This window comes from Humulus lupulus, chromosome 2 (genome assembly GCF_963169125.1).
Source record: "Humulus lupulus chromosome 2, drHumLupu1.1, whole genome shotgun sequence".
NCBI classification, from domain to species: Eukaryota; Viridiplantae; Streptophyta; class Magnoliopsida; order Rosales; family Cannabaceae; genus Humulus; species Humulus lupulus.
In genome coordinates, this window is record NC_084794.1 from 235,482,159 (window position 1) to 235,501,921 (window position 19,763).

A 19,763-nucleotide genomic window follows, 5' to 3' on the forward strand; every position below is an offset into this window, starting at 1 on the left:
TATCTGGATGATTGATTATTGGTTTCAGATTGATATCGTTGATTATGTGAACAATGTGACTTGCTGAGTATATGCTTGGTGATCTGTGAATTATCTAACTGTTGATTGTCGCTTATGCTATGCATTATAGTTTTCTTGCTGAGCCTTGGCTCACGAGTGCTACGTGGTGCAGGTAAAGGCAAGGGCAAGGTGGACCAGTCCTGAGTTGGAGAGCTCTGGAGCTGAATGTACATAGTCAGCTGATCGGCCGCCACGGCCGAGGGATGGTACAGGGATAGGAGAACCTAAAATGTCTATTTTTCCATTAGAATGGCCTGTGGTTGTATATAAACTTTGAAATTTTGTAAACTGTCTTTTAAAACCTATTTTGGGATCCCATGTATAAAACGTGTATTTTAATGAGAATTTCTTGTTTATAACCAAAATCTTTTAACCCTAACCTAATTACGACTTTAGGGTCACATTTTCAACTATACGACTTGATTAGCAAGTTTTGCACTTTTATAATCACACAGTGTAACGGCCTTGGTTATCCAGGATGTTACTTATAACCTCCCTAATTTTTCTCATTTGTTTGTTTGATTAATTTTAAGACAATATATTTATTCCCAAAAACACATATCAGTTAATTCAAAATTAACCTTATCTTAAATATTATTACTTTGAATAATTATCTTATACTAAGATAATAATTAACTCTCTCAAATATTAATTCAAAGACTTATTAATATTTATTTTAACTAATATAAAGTATTTCAAATAAAAACTAATTAATTGCACATAATTATCACTTTACCCTGGAAAATTAATTCATTTGCAATTTATCCCCTTTCTCCATTAATCTTGCATGTGTCATCCTAACCCGTGACAGGGTAGGACAGAGATGACCCGGGACCATGAACCTATAATACGAAGCTCCAATAAACCATATTATTAATTAAACTCTTTAATTCAATTATCTTATTTATTGATTCCATTATTACTCCACTATAAATATAGGGTTGCACTCTAAGTAATTAAAGAATTATTTTTACTGAGTTTTCTCTTGTAGTCCATTGATGTAATCAATAAATGTAGTTATGTCCTCTATTTATTGGTTTGCTAATTTGAGCTGGTCAAGAATTACCATTTTACCTTCTAATTACCTCTTGTTCCTTAAGTACCATTAATTCACTAGTGAATAATTAATCTGTAATCATATTATAGATTTGAGCTCAACAACTATTAAGTCCCAGAATTAACTATTAAGGGAACCAATATATTTGATTCATTAGGAAAGCATGGATTCCTCTATTGTAAAATCATGTTCTCGACCATTCATGATATTGAATCTCCAAAATAAAAGTCATTAGCCTCATTATATTAAGAGACTTTAACAACTGAATCAAAAGATCCAATAAACATCAACATGAGTTCATGATAACTTAGGATTTAGACTAATCTAAAAATTATCATCTATTAAGAAATGAATTAAATATTTATTACAAAGGGTAATTTTATAAAGATAATTAATTCACATTGGTCATTTCATATTTAATCACTATTATATAAAGTACCTTTACCGAGGATGTCTATCCACTTCAGTAGTCCAAATCTAGATTACTTGCATCCCATATGCTTTGTAAATTGTACTAGTAACCATTCATTAATGATTTCATGCTTTAATATGTTGCTAACTATTGTATTCATTATATATGATCTGGATTCTTTTCGTACGCATACAAGATCATATTCTCATAAATGAATATGAAATTTTCTGATATTTATATGACTTATTCAAACAATAATTATAATATTCAAAATATAATAAAATATACTTTTATTAAAATTAAAAAATGTCATTTCACCTGCTTTGAGGACACAAACCCTAACAATCTCCCACTTGCCCTTAAATAAAGTGAGGCATCTCTCTCAATTCCATATTGCATACATGACCCATAAAAGACTTTGCATGAAGTGTCTTGGTAAACGGGTCTGTCAGGTTTTGTTTCGACGCTATCTTCACAACTATCACATCACCCTGGTGCATAATCTCTCTTACCATATGGTATTTCCTTTCTATATGCTTTCCTTTCTTGTGTCTTCTAGGTTCATTTGAGTTAGCTACCGCTCCACTATTGTCACAATACAGGACTAGTGGCTTCTCCATACCTGGAACTACTTTCAAATCAGTGTAGAATTTCCTAAGCCAAACCACTTCCTTAGTTGCTTCACAAGATTCTATATACTCAGCTTCCATGGTTGAATCTGCAATATTGGATTGTTTAATACTTCTCTAGACTACAGCTTCTCCACCAAGAGTGAATACTGACCCAGACGTCGATTTACAATTGTCTTTATCTAAGTGGAAATCAGAATCAGTATATCCAGTAGGGTTTAACTAAACCCGTGAATATAGAAGCATATAATATCTCATTCTTTGGAGATACTTGAGAATGTGCTTTACTACAATCCAGTGTTCCAAACCAGGATATGTTTGATAATGATGTACAATTCCCACTGCATAGCATATGTCTTGCCTAGTACACAACATAGCATACACAAGACTCCCAATTGCTAAAGCATAGGGAGACTTTCTCATGTCCTCTTCTTCTTGAGGTGTCTTTGGACATTGCTCATTGAAAAGAGTAATTCCATGTCTGGTCGGTAACTGACCTTTCTTGGAATTCTCCATTGAGAACCTCTCAAGCACCTTATCTATATAAGTTGCTTAAGAAAGTGTCCAGAGCTTATTCTTCCTATCCCTTAGGATTTTGATGCCTAGAATATAGTTCGCTTCGTCCAAATCTTTCATTTGGAACTTTTTAGCTAACCATTTCTTCACGTTTGACAATGTCTCTACATCGTTTCCAACGAGAAGAATGTTATCCACGTAAAGAACTAATAAAACCACCACTTTTCCTTTGATATATTTAAATACACATCTTTCATTGACTTTCTGTTCGAAGCCATATGTTTTAATTATCTCATCAAGGGTAATGTTCCAAGATCTAGATGCTTGCTTCAATCCATAAATGGATGTTAGAAACTTACACATCTTATGATCTTCCCATTTCTTCACAAACCCTTCAGGTTGTACCATATAGATACTCTCATCAAGATAGTCATTAAGAAAAGTTGTCTTAACGTCCATCTTCCATATCTCATAAGCATAGGCGGCAACTATGGAAAAGAGGATGCGTATGGACTTTAGCATGGCAACAATAGAAAATTTCTCTTCATAATCGACCCCATCTCTCTGTGTGTAACCGTTGGCTACATGCCTTGCTTTGAAAGTCTATACATTCCCATATGCATCACTTTTTTTTTTGAAGATCCATTTGCACCCAATAGCCCTAACATCTTCAGGTGGGTCTACTAGTTCCCAGACAGAATTGGAATACATTGATTCCATTTCTTGGTTCATGGCCTTTTGCCATTTTTATTTTCTAGGATCTTCCATTGCCTCCTTAAAGATCAATGGGTCATCCTTGTTTGTATAAAAAAACAAGGACATGTTCCTCATGTTAATGACAAACAAGTTGTCTCACAATCCTCCCACTACGACATTGTATTGGGGCATCCTTTTCAGTAACATTGGTCTGTCCAGATTTTTGTTTATCATTTAATGATGATGATGATGATGGAATTGATCATCTGTGAGTTCCTCCAAAACTACCTTGCTCCGAGGTTTATAGTTAGTCATATAGTCATGCTCAAGGAAGGTCAAATTTGATGAAACGAATACCTTTTGGTCCTTTTAACTATAGAAATAACCACCTCGTGTCTCTAAAGCATAGCCCACAAAAATTCACACTTCAGACCTTGAGTCAAGTTTTCTTGACTTAGGTCTAAGAACATAAGCAGGACAATCCCAAATGCGGAAATGGCGCAAACTAGGTTTGTTACCATTCCATACCTCTAGTGGTGTCTTAATTATAGTCTTAGATGGGACTACATTAAAAATGTATGTCGCCATTTGAAATGCATATCCCTCGAATGAGAGAGGAAGAGATGAGTATCTTAACATAAACCTGATCATGTCCAACAAGGTCCTGTTTCTTCTTTTTGAAACACCATTTTGTTGTGGCGTTCCAGGTGTTGTGAGTTGGGATAGAATACCATGCTCCAACAAGAAATATTTGAATTCTAATTCCAAATATTTCCCACCTCGATCTAATTGAAATGTTTTAAGAGTCTTACCTAACTGCTTCTCAGCCTCTGCTTTGAAGTTCTTAAACTTGCTAAAGGTTTCTGACTTCCTAAGAATTAGGTAAGTATGACCATATCTAGATTGATCGTCAATGAAAGTGACGAAGTACTCATAACCACCTCTAATGGTTCTTTGGCTCTATTTCCTTTCGTTGAGAAAGGGTGTTTGGTTATTTTTCCTTCTAGACAGGATGCACAAAATGGAAGAGGTCCAACAATTAGTTCTCTCAATGGTCCATCTTTTGTTAACCAGATTATTCTATCTAAACTAATATGACCTAGTCTTAGATGCCATAGATATGTGTCATCCTCTTTCAAAACTTTTTGTCTTTTGTTACCTTTTAGTTTAGCTACTTTAAATAACTCAGAGTTATTTAACGATCGTTCATTTTTCTTGAGCATATACAATATGTTTGTTTGTTTCGCTTTTGAAATCTTGAAACCATTCTTCAAAATAACATTCACAATATTATCAAAAGAAATATAAAAAGATTGTTCGTGTAACATAGATAAAGAAACTCAATTTCTCAAAATAGGAATGAAATAAATGTTATTCAAAATAAGAAAATTGTTCCCAAAATACAAACAGATTGTTCCCATTGCTCTTGCTGACACGAGCACTCCACTTCCAACTCACATAGTCATATCACCATCAGCAAGTTCCCTTGATGACTCAAGTATCTGAATAAAAGAACAAACATGGTTAGTGGCTCCTAAATCAATGACTCGGGATAACATATTGTCTTCCACTACACAAGCTTCAAGTACAAGCAAATCATATTTTCCTTTATTTTTCAGCTCGGCGAGATACTTTTTACAGTTTTTCTTCCGGTGACCTTCAACTCCATAGTGGAAACACTTTCCCTTTAGTTCCTTCTTTATGGAGTTACTGTCATTCTTGTTCTCCTTGGCTATTGGTGCATTCTTACATTTCTTGGACTTATTGCCCTTACTTTTGTCCTTACACGTCCCTGATTTTCTTTAAATTTATTAATTCCAAACTGATAAGTTAAAATTTAATTTAATTATTTATTTATATTAAATTTAAAATTAATAATTAATAATTAAATAAAGGAATAAATTTGAAATTCAAAATTCAAATCCTAGTGATAGACTGACACCATAAGTGGTGCCACTATTATAGCATCCCTACTTTTTCTAATTTGTTTGTTTAATTAATTTTAAGACAATATATTTATTCCCAAAATAAATATCAATTAATTTAAAATTAAATTTATCTTAAAACTATCAGTTTGAATAATTATATGATAATAAGAAAATAATTAACTCTCTCAAATATTAATTCAAACACTAACTAATATTTATTTTAACTAATATAAAGTATTTCAAATAAAAAATAATTAGTGAAATAATTACTTAACTCATAATTAATTAATTGCACATAATTATCATTTTTCCATGAAAAATTAATTTTTTGCAATTCAGCCATTATCTCCATTAATCTTGCCTGTGACATCCTTACCCTTCACAAGGTAGGACAGATGCGACCCGGAGACCATGGACCTATAATACGAAGCTCCAATAAACCAGATTATTAATTAAACTCTTTAATTCAATAATCTTTTTTATTAATTCCATTATTACTCCACTATAAATATGTAATTGCAGTCTAAGTAATTATAGAATTATATTTACAGAGTTTTCTCTTGTAGTCCATTGATGTAATCAATAAATGTAGTCTTGTCCTCCATTTATTGGTTTGCTAATTAGAACTGGTTAAGAATTATCGTTTTACCCTTCTAATTACCTCTTGTTCCTTAAGTACCATTAATTCACCAGTGAATAATTAATCTATAATCATATTATATATTTGAGCTCAATAACTATTCAGCCCCAGAATTAATCCTTAAGAGAACCAATATTTGATTTGTTAGGAAAGCATGGATTGCTCTATTGTAAAATCATGTTCTCGCCCGTTCATGATATTGAATCTCCAAAACAAAAGTCATCAACCTCATTATATCAAGAGACCTTCTTTTTGGAGTTATTGTCATTCTTCTTCTCCTTGGCTTTTGGTGCCTTCTTGCCTTTCTTGGACTTCTTGCCCTTACTTTTGTCCTTGTCATTGTTCTTCTTCCTCTTCTTGATTTTATCCTCAGAGGATGAAGGTTTCTCCTCTGTGACATTTTCTTCTGCCTCTTTTGTTACGGTTTCGTTAAGAGACTCAAATGTCTACAGTTCATTCAATAGCTGGGTCATGTTGAACTCCAACTTATTCATAATATAGTTGGTTGTGAACGCAGAGAAAGCAGGAGTGAGCGATTCAAGTATGATGCTTACTTGAGTATGCTCATCAATGATAGCCCCGTGTATTTCTACTTCTTGGTTCACGTTAATCATGCTCAAGACATGTTTACGCACAGAAACACCTTTCTTCATCTTTGTATTCATGCAGGTTCTAGTAGCTTCATGTCTACTTTGATCAGATTGCTGCCCAAACATGGCCTACAAAGATTCCATTATCTTAAAAGCAGTCTCCATGGGTTCATATTTTGTTCTTAGAACATCATTCATGCTCACAAGCATGTAACACTTAGCTTTATTGTTTGATTGAATCCAAACATCATATTTGTCCCGAATATTTTTCAGGGCTGGTAGCAGCGGGCTCCTTAGGACATTCCTCAGTTATGACAAATTTATGGTTCCCACAAATTAACATCAGATTTAAATTTGATTTCCATATTATAAAATTATCACCATTAAAATTTTCAAGTGAAGGTAAAATAATAATCAGATTGCTCACGTTTGACCTTACTAAAAGAAATAAAATACAAAATATTATGCCTTGAAAATAAATATCAATAAATTCGAAAAGTAAACATGATGCATGAATGCAACAATTAAAACACATAAACTTAACATTTATTGTTCCACAATAAAACTACCCGACAATTAAAGTGACATCTTAGGGTTGGTCAAGTTAATTTCAGACAGTCTACAAGACACTTTTATCTTTATTATTTAAAACTCAAAATAAACAATATTTTCTCTTTTAAAAATAAAGTATCGCTTGTTTGGTCAAGATACAATTATCAACTACAAATGCTTAATTGTCTCTTTGTAAGTGTAACCCATTATTTCAGAATTTATGGCTTAACTTAGAGAGTGTCCCCTTAGGGTCGGTCAAACCTAAAATACATCACTATTTCCTATCTTCGTAATAAATCAACCTTGATATTAATATGAACAGAAACCTTCCTTAAGGGGACGGAAACAAAGCCCCCTCGAAGCCCTAATCATATATCACGATGTTGTACTAATAATGGAGACCATAGGTCACATTGAGATGTTATCTTCTCTCACTTACTATTTTAGAATATATGTGTTTATTAAACTAATCAATAAATTCCAAATTAATCACTAGTTCATTTATAATCATATGAATGTAATTAATTACAAAAATCATACAATTATAAAAGAGCATGTTTCAATAATTAAAGTGATCTAAATAATTACCCATTACATTCATCGAACATTACTAAAACACATTTTAAATAAAGTTGGTTATCCTAAAATGTCTATAATAACTATTGTCTTTATTATGGTGTGATTTACCAAGTTTTAACTAATTTAAGACTTATCAGTTTACATGCAATTGATTTCATCAAAATAATTCACATAAATATATAGGACAATCCTAGATAATCACGTTTTTACAAAAAGAGATGCATGATTTATTAAAATTGTATGGGGTTTCTTGTATGACATGTAATAGACTAGTGCATGATCGTGTTATCAATTAACATTTATTTAAATAAGTACAATAAACAAATAAATGATGAACCACGTACTAACCCTTGAAGGATAGAAATTTAAATTACAAAGTGGGCTTTAGTTGTTTACAAGACTCTAAACTATTTCTCCTTCTCTTAGGCTCATCTTCATAATTTTTAGGAATCTTTAGGCCCAATAATTAATTAGAAACTAATTTTCAAATTATTTTATTTAATTAAAACTAATTTATAATTAAATAACCCTGTTTATTATCTTTTTAATTTAGTTGAATTTAAATAATTAAAAGAATCAAATTCAAATAATTATTTAAACTTAAGATAAGATCTTTTCCAACTAAAAAATATTTTATTTTTCTAATACAAATAAAATAAGATAATTAATTTTTCAAATTCAACTAATTTAAAAAATCAATTAAATATCACAATACCTACAAACACAAACAGGTCTTCTCCCTCGGGCTCAAAAGTCACCATCCTCCTTTTACAATCTATAGTCGCCTCCATGCCCAGTTTCATATCAAAGTCCTCCATTTCTAGCTCGATCAAATCCACAAATAAATCCCTACTATCCACCTCTACTAGTAAGGATCTAATTCATCTCCTAGAAACTATCAATTCCCTAATAGGCAACAAAGTCCCAAACCCCACACCATACACATCATAGGGTCTACTAAGTCTGTCTATCACCCTACTAGAGAAAAATTAATGTGTAGCACTAGAATCAATCAACAATGTATAAAAGAGCCAATGCTAGAAATTTGAAATGTCACCATGGTGGGTCATCTCAAGAAAGATTACTCGCAATTGGAATCGTAACTGAATTGTCACCATTCTTTGATTCCTCTTTCTCCAATTGCGAGCAATCTTTCTTGAGATGACCCACCACTTCGCATAGGATACATGCCTTAACACAACATTCTCCCAAGTGACGTCGCCTGCATCAGGCACACTTTGGGTTACTCTTCCAGCTCTCACTTCTGCCCTAGTGGACACTATGAGTACCCCCAAAGTCTCTTACCTTAACCGAGGGTACTAAATGTACCTGCAGTCTTCCTCTTCTGACCACTGAGGCCTTCACCCAAATTGGACCTAGTAAACGGAGGTACCACCCTCTGAGCATCGTGCCTTGTGACGCTCTCCCTCCATATCTCGTCCTCGGTGTCCTCAGTAGTAAGAGCCTTCTCTACTCCCTAAGCATATGTAGAAACCCTAGATATTGAAGTGATTCTGAAACCTTGGGCTATCCTGAAAATCAGTCCCCGAACAAACCGTTCTTTTCTGGTCACATCGGTTGGCACCAAGTCCAAGGAAAACTTGGCCAACCGGTCAAATTTTAGGACATACTCAGTCACTGTCATGTTTCTCTGAACCAAATTCATAAATGCATTCATCTTCTCAATTCTAACTGCGTCATTATAATACTTCATTGAAAAACTGCCTGAATTCCTCCCAACCCAACATACCCACATTCCGGGTTTGGGATACCACCTCCCACCAGATCCGGGTATCATCCTGCAACATATAAGTGGCGCAGCTACCCTATTATTACACGGAAACCTCGTAAAGTTGAGGATGGAACTAATCATGCCCATCCACTTCTCAGTTCTGAGTGGATATGGGCCTCTCTCAAAGGTTGGAGGGTGTTGCTTCCGAAATCTTTCATACAAGGGTTCCCATCTATTCTCAATCCTAGGCTAAGCCAAAACTTATGCCACTACAGGTGGCGCGAGTAGGCAACATTCCTTGGTGGAACCTGCTACCTCAACCATCTGTTATCTTCCCCTTGCCTCTGAAGTCTCGCTTGCATGTCTGCAAACATATGTTGCCAATTTCTAGGGGCAGATGGAGGGTTCTAGCCCTAATTATCATTTCGACCTCGATATCAGAGTTGCCTAGTCTAATTGACCACCTTGGAGGCATAACTTCCAAGTATGTCTGCAATCAATGACTCGACTTATCAGGCATGATAACCACATCCAAAAACCGTCCCACGGTCAAACCTGAACAAACACAGCATTCACATGCAACAATAATGCTAATAAGCCTCTCTATCATAAGCATATCTTTTATATTCCCATAGCATTCAAGGGCTAGGCCTTATCATGATATTTCATGCTCCCTATTCTAGCATGCATATAAGACATATTATAATTAAACAGTTAAACAAGTATTCAACTCATTACCCACCGAACCGTGAATCGAGCTTGTCTTTAGCAGCGAGCCTACATGTTCGGTCGATCTTCAGGAACCATAAAACCTTGGTAGCTCTGATACCAAGTTGTAACATCTACTAATCGATGACTGTTACACCATGTGTTTAAAATAGTGCTTAACTCGTAAAGCGAGACATTTGGACTCAAAAGTGTAATTTAGATTAAATAAAGGTTTAGATACTAAATTTTTTTATTGAAAGGATAAAAACTTTTCAATAAAACTTTAAAAATTTACAAGGGATCCCAAAATAGTTTAAATAAAATACAATTACATTTAGTGTTCTTAAAATAGTCGGACTAAGCGAAAAAATGGACTTCTACTCTAAGTCCCTCCAAATATCCCGTCTGTGGCGGCCGAGTAGGCCGAACATCTATGCGTTGTTCCATAGCCCTCCAACTCATGGCTGGTTGACTTTTCCATTGCCCTTACCTGCACCACAAAGAACCCATCAGCCCAGGCCCAACAAGAAAACCCCACAAGGCATAATAATATGCGCATTAAATATAAACAACAATTAACAAGCTTCATAGATAATAAATGCATTCATTCCAATCATATAAATCATAACCACGTTTCACAGCTTATTAACCTGCTCATTTCAAACACATAAACTATTTACATGGTCGTGCCAAATAGCCTTGCCGAGCGGCCTGACCGAGCGAGGCGCGTCTCCTGGAACCAAGCTTACAGTCCATGCCAGGCCAGTGGGTACAACACCCTCATAGTGGCCTCGCCATCACAGCCCACGTTCCACACGATTGACGAGTACAGAACATACCGATCATTCACAAACAATTCAACTAAAATAAGCATAGCAAACAAAATTATGCATGAAGGGGAACTCAGCCATAACAAATCCAGATATACAGTTATAACTGCATCCCAACATAATCGACCAAACGCTCAGCTCTATGTTCATATGCCAATTTTCTTACCTCAGGTCCTGCGCGACAATCAAGACGACCTCAAGTGTGATTATCTTGGAAACCCTAGTCACAACAGTATAATGTAGGCTTAGTTTCCCTTCAAACCACATCCTACCATAATTTCCCTATCAACTTCATTAGGTTCAAACTACCCTTGAAACATGTGCAAATATGTCATAGGTACATTACCTTATGATCCCCCAAGGTTATCCATCAAAACACATTGAAAACAACCCCAAAACAAGGCTGCCAGCACGGGCCAGTCGACCGCCTGGCATAAGTCGATCGACCGGGTGGCCAAAAACCCTGGCCAACCCAAACCGTAGGCCAGTCGACCGGGTGCCCTAGGCCAGTCTATCGGCTCAAGTCAGAGAGAAAATTCTACAATTTTTTGTGTGATTTCCCAGCTCCAACACTCAACCCAAATAAGTTCCAACCAGCTCCAAGCATAGAATTTAAGCCAAAAAATAATTATACAGTTGACATACAACCTCTAGACCTCAAGTACACCTTCAATTACAACTTATACGCTCCAATTAGAATTCTAAGGTTCTAAGAACCTATTTTTCCCCAATTTCAAAACTGAACCAATTCATAGTTTTTAGCTCAAATTCAAAGCCTAAAACACTTCATAAACATGTTTATAATCTCCACATACCCACCTAAACAAGATAGATTCATCAAAATTTGAAAATTAAATCCAAACCCCCAAATTCTCAAGAACATAGTGAAGAACATAAAAAACAATGGCTTACCTTGCTCCAAATTAAAAAACTCTAGCTGACTTGTTGCCTTGGCAATTGCTAGCTCCTTATCTTGAGCTCAATTTTCTCCTAGAACCCTCAAAATCCAAGAAGCTTGGCCTAGCTTGAAGAAACTTTTAGATGGTTCTTGATTTCGGTAAAGGAAGACATTAAGAATAAGGAAGAATACTCCAAAAACGTATAAGGGAAATGCTTCAACACTTGGTCCAAATATGTCTAGATTCATGGTCAAAAGACCATTTTACCCCTGCCTTTACTTAACCTCAAAACTATCATCAAGGGCATTTTGGTCATTTGCCTAAAAATCCATTACAACTCTAATCTCCAAATTTATCTCTTAATCCATCAAACATAAGCATTTCTTCAACTAATTTCATTTCACTAATATCCTCAAATGTAAAAATTCTCATAATACCTCTAGGCTCGGCCCGAGCCGGGTATTTATCCCCATTGTGATTTTTCCGCTAAAACCGCTTGAAAGGATCCACTCATGCCGAAAATCACATATATCCACATAGTAATATGGTCTCAAGCACATAGCACATAAAAATTACTAATATACCATCAACAAGTCAAAATTATGAAAATGCTCATTTTTAACAAAAGCAGGACTTTAAACACATTTAATTTACATAATCATGCATACTCAATCATATAATAATATAATTCACATAATTACCCCACATGCCCTTCTAGAACGCTAATCAAAGCACTTAATCTTATTAAGTGTTTTGGGAGTTGCATATAAATATATATATATATATATAAAGTTTTTTTCTTCTTTAAGAATATTATATATTATTTAAAACCATGGACAACATTTTATTTATTTTAATATATTCATGTCATACATTATATTAAAAAAAATTATAATATATAACATTGTTTATTTATTAAAAATTTATATGATAATTTTTTTAAAAATATAATAAAATAAATTAAAACATTTCTTAAATAAAACTAAGAAAATGTACATTTCACCATAAATCTCTTCTATATATAAAGCGTATTTAACGATTTTTCTTGGTTTTAACAGTTTTTCTGTTAGCTTTAACGGAATATTACAAATATTTAATAGAATGTACATTTAAAATCAATAAAAAAATACAATAGAATAAATATTCAGTAATTATATTTATATAAATTCAAATACTATAAATTATCATAATTATAATAATATTTAATACAAGACTATATATTAAATAATTATATTAATATAAATTCAAATGTTATAAAATATCATGATTATAATAATATATAAATATTTAACAATTATATTATTAGAAATTCAAATGTCATAATAATATATAATACATAATCCTAAAGTTTTTTAAATTTCGGTAGAATAAATATTTAGTAATTATATTAATATAAATTCAAATAATATAAAGTATTATTATTATAATATTTAATACAAGAGTAGACATTTAATGATTATATTACTATAAATTCAAATATTATAAAATATTATTATTATAATAATGTTTAATTATCCTAATTTTTATAAAAAAAAATTATCATTTATATTTAAAAGGAAAACATGTTACTTTTTTATTACTTAACCTAACTTATATAAATATATATTCATATTAAATAACAACAAATATTATAAATATATTATGCATAGGTGACGTGTGTACAAAGAAAGTAGAATAACATTTATCTTCTATGAAGAATAAGCAAACTTCTTCTCCAATTATTGAGGTGTGCTTTGAATAATATCATGAATATTGTGTACTAATTTGTGTTCTAAAAGTTTATCATATTATTTTCTTTTAATAAAAAAAACCATAAACAATGCTTCAATTTAATTTTTCTTTTAATATGTTTATGTCTTTCTTTCATATATAATATTATTTATATTTTTAAAATTTATACGACTATCATAAAAATTTAGTAAAAATAATTAATAAATTTTCGTTAAAATGCATTGCACGGTACTTATATCTAGTTTATATAAATATATATATAGAAGACTTATATAAAAAATGTGTAGATAACATAAATTCTTGATTTTAACAATTTCTTTTATTACCTTTAACGGAATATTATATATATTTAACAGAATATACTTTCAAAAAAAATTAAAAATATATTTATTAATTATATTAATATAAATAATATTATAAAATATCATTATTGTTGACCGCATTTTTGGCCAACGACGTGAGAACGTCAAAAATGATAAAGCCTTCAAGAGAAATTAAACGACACAGACAATTTTGAACAGAAAGTAAATAACGCACGTAATTTTTATAGTGGTTCAGCCCCAATATGTTGGTAATAGCCTAATCCACTTAGAGTTGTGATTATAGATCTGTACTCAAGATCAGATGAACTGAGCCAACTGAGTTTCTTCAGTACAGATTGCAAGAATACAATAATTCTTTCAGATACAAGCACTTTCTCTCTCTAGAAAATTCAGACCCAAATTTTTTCCCAAAAAGTCTCCAAAGAAGCCCATTTTCTAATCCCATAAGCCATATATTTATAGGCTTAGGATCATACATCTGCTATCCCCTATAATCGGGATATTTTATTATATTTATTATATTTAAATTACAAAAATATTCAAAATGTAACAGGAACACCCAATTTGTGGGAAGAATGAGAGATTCTCGCGTATGCCAAGACCGATTCTTGTTGAAGCCGTTTCTGGGAATCTTGACGTAGTCTGTTCTACCTGGTTGATGAATATCACCTTCTGGTCAGCCATACCTCTACTGGACAGTCACGCACTTGGCTGGTAGGACACGCACTCCTCTGGTCTAACATGGCACATCTCTGGTCTAACATGGCACATCTCTAGTCTGGTCTAACATGACATTTCTCTGGTCTAACATGGCACACTGGTCTAGCATGACATTTCTCTGGTCTAACATGGCACATCTCTTGTCTGGTCTAACATGACATTTCTCTGGTCCAACATGGCACACTGGTCTAGCATGACATTTCTCTGGTCTAGCATGACATTTCTCTGGTCTAACATGGCTCATCTATGGTCTATCATGACACTTCTCAAGCCAGTCAAAATTCTTCAATGGCCTCCTCGACTACTCCTAAGCCAAATTACTTTATCACAACTCTGAGGAGCCAATATATTTATTGACTTATTAATGTGTCTTTTACAGACCATGTACTACCACTTGTCACCTTTATTGTCACGTCATCGATCTCCAATTTTTGGGGATAACAATTATTATAATAATTTTAATATTAGACTAGATATTTATTAATTCTATTAATATAAATACAAATGTTATAAAATATCATTATTATAATAATACATAATACAAGACTAGATATTTAATAATTATATCAATATAAATTCAAATATTATAATAATTAACAACTAAAGTCTTTGTTCATTTACAAATATAGCACTTAAGCCTCTAAAATTTATATGACAATCACAAAAAATTAATAAAATTAAGCAAATGGACAAAAGAAATTATAGACTAAATTAATGAGAAGTGAACTATAATGGCATTATGATAATGCCATAACTTGTAAAACATTACAAGTTTGCTATTAAAGTCTACTGGTTGGAGCCATTTAGTATAATTTTTGTTGATAATTCATATTCTTAAACACATTTAATAGAAAATCCAGCCTTTGTCAGCTGAAAATATGATAAATTAGATATCATAAACCACTGATTTGGGCTTTTGGCCTCTTGGACACATTGAAGTAAACAGTTGAAACGTGAAAGAAAAGTAACGAACATTTTAAGTCAGGTTACAGTAAACATAACAGAATTAAGGAAATTGGAAAAAATATTCCCACTCAATCAAAGCAATGTATGAATGAAACCTATAGTTGGTACAGAAAATAAGGCATCTATTTCCCTCAAAAGCTATATACACAAAATTTCTCTTTATATAAAAATTGTAGAATGTGGAGAAATATATATATATATATATATATATAAATAGATATACACAGAGCTCCACCTTATCAATCCTGCACTGCCAGGACCTGCAAGTGATCTAAAAAGACTTGCAAACTCAAATCATCTGTGAAAATAATATCTGACCCGTTCGTGTATGTTGAATTTTGAGTAACAGAAGGATTCAACTTGGCCAGAAGAAATCTTGCCTGACTACTATGTTGGTCACACCTTATTAGCTTAGGTGCTGGAACTCGTTCAACCACCAATTGCTCTGCGTCGAGCTCTGGGGCATCCAACAGCTTTCTTAAGTTCTCATGGTTTGGATCCTTGTCATAACCAAGCTTCCTCCATTGAGCAATTTTCGAGCCATAATGGATAACTACGTAGAAATAAGAATCGAAGAGCAAGATTACATCTGGTGAGATGGAGCGAACATCTAGGAGGACTGGAACAGGTGGGCCATCGAAGGAGTACTCAAAAAGAGTAGGCTGGATCATGATAAGTGAACTGACCACTCCTTCACGATTCAGCATTAAGCGAAAGAAAGCAGTCTCATCTGGGGTACAATTAAAAACATCAATAAACTGAGACCTCCTTAAGTAGTACATGAACTGGGGATAAAGAGAGAAGTTGGATGACAAGCGAAAAGAAGATGGATCTTCTGGAACATAATCTCCAAACTTTGAAGCAAAACGAATCAACGCGTCATCCAGCCATCTGATGACATCTCGAGCAAAATGCCCCTCAGCTCGATCAATGGCGAGTCTGGCCATCACAGATGCTGCTGCCTCTTGATCAAACCCTGCACTAATTTCAGGTGCTCGTTTCCCGACCCATCTTCTAGCAGCAGTGGTCACTCTTTTCCGGATTCCCATACTCCCATTTCTGTATCTTGTTATAAATTGTATGAAAAATGCAGATCCAGGTTGAATCTCCTGCTCGTCACTCACTTGGAAAAAGAATGCAAAGCATGTTTTATTAGTCAGTGTACCCAACTTCCAAATAAACGTGCCACCCTCCCCAATCTCGTCGCTACTCACTAAGTTGTTCTTTCTTTGAAGAGAAACACAAGGGCCTAAGGCACCACATATTTTTACATCTTTTGTTGTCACTACCTCAATAGTTGCATCAAAATACATCTTCAAATGCCCCTTTTCATCACGGGTAAAAATGTGCCTCAAGCAGCTTCTGAATTGACTCGACTCAAATGACTCTGCTAACATCATGAAACCTCCTGATTTCTCAACAGCATCCTTCAACTCTCCTGATCCAACTTGATCAAGAGAACAAGCAAACAAATCAAGAACAATAGACGCATCAGATAACCTCTGTGACAATCGCTTGTAGAAGCTGCAAGATTTTCTATAATAGGGTGCACAACCATTGATGAGATCCCGGTGAGTTCTGATGGAATTACTAAGATCCGAGTCTATAACAATTCCTGGACCTAGTGTTGCAGGTCCAGATGTAAATACCATGATTCGTGAACCAGTGTTTCCTAAGCATCCTTCTAGAAGTCCAATCGCAGCTGATATAGCTGCCCCTGTACATCTTTGAGGACGATGACCTCGTTTAACTTCATGTGAACAATGAATCTCTTCAATTGCAGTTGTAATATTAAATTCACATTCAGAAATTGGTATCAGAAAGCCTTGGTTTTGGAAAATTGAAGTAGTTCCAAGGGGCTTTGGCTTCGTGTGTTTAAACCCCAGAAATTGTTGTGTCTGAGGATATTAAGAAAACCCATGGTTAAAACTTAACAAGTCAAAAACCTAAGAAGAGATCAAGAAAATAAATGGGAATTCATAGAGCACCTAGCAAGTCCATATCGCAATTCTCCTGGAAAGTATTTAATTAAAGGGAAGTCATGACATTTAGGTTCAGACCATCTAGCTTCCGAAATTCCAACTATTATAGCAGATATGAAGAGCAGGAGTTCAGATAGCCACCGACAACGATACTTAAATCACAAAATTCTTGAAGTCGGAACTTACATATTATGGTAAGGTAATTGGTAAAAATAGATCTTTTTGTCAATATCACTTTTTAAAATGACACTTTTTGATAATTATTTGCAAATAGTCTTCCAGACAGTGTATCGATTAAATTCAACAGAAATTAGACAGGGTTTATGCTATGTTGGTAATGGTACTTTGCAAAGAATTATCGAAAGAAGACCATTAAGCAGAGGGAAAAAGAAAAAAAAAATTGGCAAGCTCTCTATCTTAAGCACTATATATCATTATATGGTTTTGCTTCTGTTTAGAACCAAAAAAAAAAAAAAAACATAACTTTGGCTCAATGTTGGAAACTAGACTGTATTATCCACACAAAAGAACCATGCTCCCTATCAAAGTTCCAGAAAAGCATAAACGGATTCCATTAGAATCAAGTTCAGCTCTAAACACTACAAAATTCTAAACTATACAGTAAAAAAACCCCAACTTCAGAGCATAACATATAATAATTAAACAACAAAACCAAATTTGAAGCTAAATATAATACCTGATCAGATGATAGCTCCCGTTCACCATGAAACATCACGACCTTCGAACACTCAGAAAATCCAAGATCATGAACATGAACCATTGAATCAAAGGTAACTAAACTAACAAGAGCATCCTCAGGCAACTGCTCTACAACACGCAACAGGTCGTTCTTGAGTGCTCGAAGCTCATCCACAGCCGAACAAGCATCCACGACAAACACAAACGCAGGACCGATCGAGCGCGAGTCCAAACCCGCCAACGACGATGCCGAAGAAGCCATAGACGACAACGACAACGAAGATGACGACAACCCATTTGCCCTGCTGTTGTAACTGAGATTCAAACCAGAGCCCGTACTCGGGGGGCCACCGCTCGTGACTTTCCTTCCGGGCGCGTACTCAACGACGCTATAAGTGGGGAAAAGCTCAGCCGGAAGATTAGTCTCTCCGATTCCGGCATAAGAGGGCGGGAACAAGTTCTTGTGGTGACAAAAGGGGCAGAACCAGATACGGGAAGCGTATTGAACCCTGGCATAAGGGTTCAAAACGGCGGCGCATTGAGAACAAACAACTGGGTCGTAAGAAAGAATGGGAAGCTCCGGCTGTTGCATCAATGGCGTGCACATGATACTGAGAGGGATAATCAAGGCCGTCGAATCAGTTTTGGACGCCGGCCATGAGTTCCACGACCACCGGAGACCCTCGATCGCCTCCAACTCAACGAAATCCATGAAAACCCGAATTGGGTAAGTAGTGTGATTTCGAGTTTATATCTTCAGATACGATCACATCGAGGTTTGATTAGATAACAGTGAAGTGTTGGCAAAGGAAAGAGTGAAAAGAGAATCAAAAACCTTTATCCCTTACTTTCATGACTGAGTTGCTTTTTGAGTGATCGGTAAACCCCCTGAGAGAGAGAGGGTGGAGTGTTGAACGGAGGGGAAACAAGGGATATTAGGGAAAAATGAAACACCCCACCTTCCTTGGACCAAATGTAAATTTTTTTTTCCAAATGTAGGGGAAAAAAGAAAAAAGTAACAATATGGCTCGCCATTTACGATTTACGATTTACGATTGTGCATTGCAAAATATACAAATTAACTAAAAAAATAAATAATTGATTAAATATTTATTCATAATATACAAAAAGTAATGATTTTTTTTATTGTAAAGGTGTAGACATAATTGTTAATTAATACATTAGTTGTAGTAAACAGATTTGGTCTATATTATATTTTGTGTCAAATTTGATACAATTTGTAGTATGGGTCAAATTTGACACACTTTATAGAACAATGCACCACTTTTTTCGGCACTACATTATAGATGCTCTTGTGTTTTTATATTAGGACATATACGATGATAATTGTAATATTACTAACCAAATTAAAAAAGATTATACTTTTTTGGAATTATCTGTTTGTACCTATATTTTGTACAAATTATTTTTATACTTAGTGTTTTATAAAATAGTTGAAACAGACTTGAAGAACCCGATTTCAATTATAATTTTTTGAACTAAAATTACAAAAT

General features: G+C 34.0%; 1 protein-coding gene across 1 annotated transcript; it reads right to left on the reverse strand.

Moving 5' to 3' along the window:
- Nucleotides 1–15,561: 15,561 nt before the first annotated feature.
- Nucleotides 15,562–19,229, reverse strand: LOC133819064 (protein transport protein SEC23 G). Its single transcript, XM_062252221.1, has 2 exons — nucleotides 18,248–19,229; nucleotides 15,562–17,466 (listed from the first exon to the last, which is right to left on the reverse strand). The coding sequence occupies exons 1-2, from the start codon at nucleotides 18,959–18,961 to the stop codon at nucleotides 15,808–15,810; spliced, it is 2,373 nt and encodes a 790-aa protein (XP_062108205.1). The 5' UTR covers nucleotides 18,962–19,229; the 3' UTR covers nucleotides 15,562–15,807.
- Between the last annotated feature and the right edge of the window lie 534 nt (nucleotides 19,230–19,763).

Excerpts from the sequence above, each read along its gene's own strand:
- LOC133819064 (XM_062252221.1), bottom strand. The coding sequence starts at position 18,961 with ATGGATTTCGTTGAGTTGGAGGCGATCGAGGGTCTCCGGTGGTCGTGG. Across the intron at positions 17,467-18,247 it reads GGGAGCTATCATCTGATCAG|ACACAACAATTTCTGGGGTT; the intron begins GTATTATATTTA and ends TAATATCCTCAG.